We start from the raw sequence: 6,683 nt of genomic DNA, 5'->3' as shown, positions 1-6,683 counted from the left end.
CCTGCTACCCAACCAAGCACGATGTGGTCTCATGATCAATCCACCCCGACTAAAAACACTCTCTATTGGTGCAGAGGAAGCGGGGACTGACAACAGTTACCATTTTATCACTTTCTGTAACAGCAACGGATAATCTAATGCTAATTTCCCTGGATGGTGCGTTTTAATGCAGGGTTAAATACACACTAGTCCAAGTTTTTTTTTTAGTTACGGAGGGCATACACACAAGAGCCGAGTGACTGTCCAGGAAAATTTCATGCAAAAGTGTGTATGTGCCAGGGGAAGAAAGCTGGATGAAATGCCATATTAGTTCAATGCATTCTGTCAGACATGTTTTTGGGGGGAGATGTTTAGTGTTGAGACAGTCAGTCTGTGTCTGTATTCATTATATAATTTAATTAAACGATATTTTTTGTGACCATTTTGTCCTACTTTGTAAAAATAACACAGTTGAGAGAAATAATGTAGCAACGTGGCTTTCTGGAAAGCGGGATCACTACAGGCGGATGGCAGGAGGGTAACTTAAGGCCGGTGACACACTGGCTGCGTGGCGTCTCCGCTGCGTGCCAGAAGCGTGGTGGCTGCTTCGCGTTTTCTGTGTCTTTACACACCAGAAGCGTGCCTGCACGCGGCGCTTGGCGCGCTGCTGCTGCTGTCGGTGACATAGAGGGAGGCCTCTCCTTTTTTTTTTTTTTTACAGACCTACTGATAGGACACCGTCAACAGTATTGACGGCACAATAGAGTATGTTTGACAGGTGCAATATTTGAAAATCGTTCATTATTAATTTATTTTTTAAATTACATTTATATCTGAATTTATGCCAACCTATAGACTTTCAAATATCAAAATGTCATGAATTAATATGTATTTATGTACAAAATGATATATAAACATATTTTCCTAGTATATTTTGCCTGGAAACACTTCCAACATGCACGTGTGTCGCGTGAAAAATAGGCGTCGGTTCTATTTCTAGCATGCACGGGTTTTCCGCGCGTCTCACGCAGGCAGTCTGCAAGATCTAACCTGTTAACATGGGAGCCGAATTAAAAACAGACACGCCACGCAGCTGAGACGCTTGCGCCACACATCCAGTGTGTCGCTGGCCTAACGTCTCACGTCAAAAGAAAATCACCAGTCATTGGATGTCTCAAACATACATCAATTTAAGTAAACATTAACATACAGTAATAATCATGAAATATTTTGATTGGGACTCGAGTGGACTCGGACATAAGTCCGATTCCTAATATGTTCGAGTCCGAGTCAATACCGAGTCAAAATGCACACGAGTCCATGACAAGACCGAGACCATTAAAATACGGTCTCGAGACCGAGTCCAAGACCGAGTCCGAGTCTCGAGTACTCAACACTGGATCCTATTGCTTATCTCAAACTTTTTAACAAATAGAAGGCAGCAGGTCTATGTAAATGGAAATGGAAATAACCAACCTGATCATAGCAGTGCCCTTGAGGAGTTTGCTAGATGGTGCGACGACAGTCTTCCACACGGACCTGGCCCTCCGTCTCTCACCCTGATCCGCCTTCGCTCCAACGCCCTCCTAGATTGTTTATAGTGTCTAGGGTGACCACCTGCTAATAAGCCCAAGGGGGAACAAGGGGTATGTCTCTGAGGGACAATGTGGGACACTGCCTTGCACGGTGGTGCCCCCACCCCATGGGCAGACTCACTGATAGTGGTTTATCCATTTCTAGCACATACCACCTTACATGGTATATTAATAATGCCCTATTCCCCTAAACATGTGTAACTGCTGATGTACTGTATGCTTATGACAGAATCGACAAATGCACTTCCACTTACGATTTACTTTAACCATTTAATTTTATTTATTTTTCATTACAATTTATTCACTTTAAGCTTTTGTATATGTTTATTCACATATACAGCATTCGCGTTGAACAAGAGTGAATGATTTGTCCAGGGTTTTTTTTCTCTCATGTTTTTGTAATGTTTGGGAAGCCAGAATGCGCATGCATCAACAGAAACGGTTTGGGGTTTTTTTTTCAGTGAACCGTGCCATCCCTATTACCTCAATAATCAATCAATTACAGGCCTAAAACAATCATGCCCAAGCAGACGGATATTAGTACATCTCATCACACCGGCACCCGCGTCTAAATCAGTTGTATGGTCTGGTTTTCAGTCTAAAACAGTTGCGTCAAGTACAAATGTTTCGTCTGTTTTGGGAGGTGCGCGGCACAGTCAGTGGAGGCTCGCACCTGTTTTTCTCAGATTTTGAAAAATGTTCGCGATCGACTTAAAATGCTTTCAAGATCGACTTGTCGACCGCGATCGACGGGTTGGTGACTCCAGATATAGATGAGCGACCAACTTTTTTTGAGCAAGCATTGATTACACGTGACACAGTCTCAATTTGTGAGAAGCATGAATTGGGCTTCAAACGCTGTGCGCGCACACGCTATGCGGGACGGGTGGTCACCCTAATAGTGTCTGGAAGCTGCTCTTTGGGGGGGGGGCTATGTCTTGATCCGGTCAGTCACTGCACATACGTTTATTCACCACAGACTTTCACATGACACAGTACACCCTGGACTACATTTCCCATAAACTCCTGCCTAGGAAATAATTATTGAACCACACCTGTTTTCTATCAGTGACACTGTAAAGGTTGCACTCACCACACTCACATTGCGAAGTCTTGTTTAGTTCTGTCTGGCATTTTTGAGCGTTTTCCTAGTGTTTGTTCATTCCGTGTTTGACTTTGGATTGTTTATACCGATTGTTATTCTCTGCTGCCTGCCCCGTCCTCTGCATGTTACTGTTGCTGATTATGGATCCAAATGTCTCTGACTCCGTGTTACAATGAGACATATAATACATTATAACTATGAGAAATATAATCAATTGTAAAAGTGGATGCAACATGTTCATTGTGTTTCAAATCATCATATTCTTAAAAGCTATAACCACAAATAAGTAAATGTTATAATATATTAAAATGAGATGATACAACATACTATTAGAAATTTTTTTATTTATTTTTTATTTTTTATAATGCATTATTTATTCATTATAATGCCTTAAGAATACCCTTATAATGTATTACCAACATTATTTATAAAGGAATATTTACCAGAAAAACTATATGCCAGAATTTATTTAGCAGAAAAACTAAACCATTTCAAAGGGCCTTAAAATTTACATTTTTGTTAAACTAACAAATCCCTGTTTAGTATTGTTTCATGATTTCAATTAATTTTCTGATTAACACAATTTAATTTAACCATTAAAACAGAGTCTAGAAAACTGAATCCAGAAAATTGTAAACAGAAAAAAAAAACTATTTTGGTAAAAAAAAAAAAAAAATACTCAATTTGGGGAAAAATAACTGATTTCATAGAGCCCTTCTATGACCTCAATTTCATGATCTGTGTACCTTTAAGAAAAAAAAAGGTACATGTAAAGTAAAAAGTATAGTTGTCAAACTATATCCAGATTCAATGTTTACAGCACCACCTATTGAAAGAAAATCTGCTCAGTAATTCTTGTTAGACAAACTAAACTGGGCTCTTTTAAAGAACAGCCCACCAAAACTGTTGTCCATAGCTGTATGTTAGAGAAGTTAAACATCTAGAGGCACTACTGGGAAAACAAGGATCAGGAAAAGCTTCGTAACTGTCTAATATAATGGTCATATATAACTCACACTAATCTTTAGGTATTTAATCAGTTTATCTCATTTGTTGTTATCACATGTTTAAAACATTTCCCCCTAGGGCACCAAAAAAAAAAAAAAAACAGTAAGACGTCTGTCTGAAACACCATTTGAACATTACAAAAACTACTACATTTTTTCATCAGACAACATCTGTTACTCAGTAGCACAGATCTCACCACAGTTTTTGAGCATTTGCACAATAAAGCCAAAAAAGAAAAAAAACTTGAAAAAAAGACCATGAAAATGTCCATGAAGACACCATATTTTTACACAATCATATGTTAATACATTCTTAGAAGCTTCTTTAGATGCTATTAATCATTTGAAATCCTCAGATCTGTCACACTGATCTAGTCATTAGACACCCTACATAAACATCTCAAAACCATATGTGCTACTTAGAGATTATTTTCCCCAATGAAGATTACAAAAGAACCTTAACTGTTCTGTTTGGAAACAGATGAACCAAAGACTATAATTCACCCCGAAATTAAAAAAGCTGATATGATTTACCTAACCTTATGTCATAACATTTTGGAGCAGCATGAGGTTGAATACATTTTTGCATGAACCATTTCCCTCTTATGTGTGCTTTACAGAGGCTTTACAGTTGTGTAACACCATAAGATTAGCATAAAACCATTTATCTTGACAGGTTTAAGTATTCTGAAGAAGGTTCAAATATTTTCAGAGTCAAAATGTATTTTGCTGATATTCGGAACCATCTATAAAACATTGCATAAATAAGTGGATTCAAGCATGAATTCATACATAAAATCCAATACATTATATTAATTACAAGAGAGTCACCTGTGTCTTGCCCAAGCGTAAGAGCAGCTATATAATATGGTATCCAACAAAGAAGATAAACCATGACAACAATCCCTAAGGTTCTTGCAGCCTTTTTTTCTGATTTGGCTTTTTTGTCTGAGATTGAATTTATATGCTCAGCTTGATGTTTTGCCACAAAGCAGATTTTCATATATAAAGAAATGATTAAACAACATGGTGTTACTAAAGTAACTATGACATCTGTTATGATATATTCCAACTTAATAAAAAGTATACATTCTCCAACACATGTATGATTTTTTTCTGGATAGAGTATAGACTCATACAAAATAAGAAAAGAATACATGCAGGAAAATACCCAGTTTACAACAATAGAAAGAACTGCTCTGTTAATATTGACTCTTGCTGGATATCGCAAAGGGTCATTCACAGCGATGTAACGATCCACAGATATAATAATCAAATTACCAAGAGATGCCGTAACAACCACATAGAAGATGAAAGGAAATATTGAACAAAATATTTCTCCAAAGTACCAACATGGCTCAATCAATTTTATGCCCTGTACTGGCATAAGAATTAGTCCCACGATCAGATCAGCCACTGCCAGAGAGAAGATCAGCACATTGGTTGGAGTGTGGAGTTGTTTGAAGTGAGCGATGGAAATGATCACCAACAAGTTCAGAAACACAGTAAATACTGATATTGTAGAAATGAATATGTACACAAAAATGTACTCTGCTCCAGGTTTTATGGTTCTGGTACAAGACAAATTGTTATTTGGAAAGCAGAATTGAATTGATTCATTGTCCGTATGTGTCGCTCCCCAGATAGACATTTTGATGATCACACAATATAGAGTTGACTCTGTGCTTCATCAGAGAACTATTCCAAATCTGTTTGAGGATGCTTGTCAGTTTGGTCTCCTGCGCTCATCACTGACATGACCCTGTTTTATACTTGCAAAAAGAGTAGCGACTACCCACTCAGAATGAGATTTGATTATTCACTTTTTGACCCACCTACTATTTAAATATTCATAGATTGGATTAATCTGATTTATAGTTTTGAATTAGTAAAACTAATCCAATAATATTTTCAAGACATAGAATAGCTTCTTTTACGGTTACATTTTACAAATTGTATCTGACCCACCTACATTAGGTTTGACATAAGCTACTTTTAGAACAACTTGCCTACATTCAAACATTTATGCTTTGTTAATAAAAAAAAAAAAAAACATGAAAAGCTAGAAGTATTACACATTATATAGTTTTGACATGTCCTTGGAAAGTCATTGGCCACATTGGATTTGCACAAAATTATAGTCACATCACTGTACATTTTTGCATTATGATCATACTTTCATCACGCTAAAGCAAATATACAAACAAAATGTCTCAGGCTCTGAATGTAACCATGGTTCCCTGAGTAAGGAACAAGACACTGCATTCTCTAGGGAACACTAAGGGGAACGCCTCGTTGTGACCCGTGTCTGAAGCATACATTGAAAAAACACTAACAAGTTGGCCAGCAACAACCCCTGATGTCACTACCGGTGCAGTGATAGATAAACAGGCGCCGGGAGAACACGTCATTCACTTCTTCGTCTAAAGCTTGCATTCGAAGCATGGCAGGAAGCTAGAGGTCTTGTGTCTTGTTCCCTATTCAGGGAATCATGGTTACATTCATAACCTGAAACGTTCCCTTTCAAGGGAACTTCGAACTGCTTCCTCTAGAGATCGCTATGGGGAACAGTATACCCACACCGCCATGCTGAGGGAAGTGCAGGCCAGAACCATGGCTAGTACTAAGTACCAACTCTACCATTTCCATGGGAGTTGCCCCTGGGACGTTAGACGGATGTCCGTGACATTACCCCTTACGGCCAAAGGCCTAGGACACACCCCCAACTTATCTGTTAGGGCCTCGGCCCGGGGTAGAGCTCAAGGCTTGGAATCAAGAAAGATTCCTTTAAAGGGATACGACAAAGAGCCTAGCATGTTATACTAAGTTTGCCTGTCACACAGGGGCTACCGCTTGCTCTTGCATAAGCTGCTGAAGGAACTGTCTAAACAGATCCCTAGTAGCAACGCACTGCTGAGATAGGTATTCGAGGATACATAAGTGGAGTGATGCCCAAGATGAATGGGGCTTTTACCAACTCAAGAAAGGGCATGAAGC

General features: G+C 38.6%; 1 protein-coding gene across 1 annotated transcript; it reads right to left on the bottom strand.

Annotated features, from left to right (window-relative positions):
* Window positions 1–4,350: 4,350 nt before the first annotated feature.
* Window positions 4,351–5,337, bottom strand: LOC113110372 (trace amine-associated receptor 13c-like). Its single transcript, XM_026274542.1, has one exon. The coding sequence runs from the start codon at window positions 5,335–5,337 to the stop codon at window positions 4,351–4,353; it is 987 nt and encodes a 328-aa protein (XP_026130327.1).
* Window positions 5,338–6,683: the final 1,346 nt, after the last annotated feature.

The sequence above is a fragment of the Carassius auratus genome, chromosome 10, assembly GCF_003368295.1.
Source record: "Carassius auratus strain Wakin chromosome 10, ASM336829v1, whole genome shotgun sequence".
In the NCBI taxonomy this organism is placed as follows: domain Eukaryota; kingdom Metazoa; phylum Chordata; class Actinopteri; order Cypriniformes; family Cyprinidae; genus Carassius; species Carassius auratus.
This window is presented reverse-complemented; position numbering and strand designations above follow the sequence as displayed.

Bases quoted from the DNA above. Each gene is read 5' to 3' on its own strand.
- LOC113110372 (XM_026274542.1), bottom strand. From the start codon at position 5,337: ATGTCTATCTGGGGAGCGACACATACGGACAATGAATCAATTCAATTC.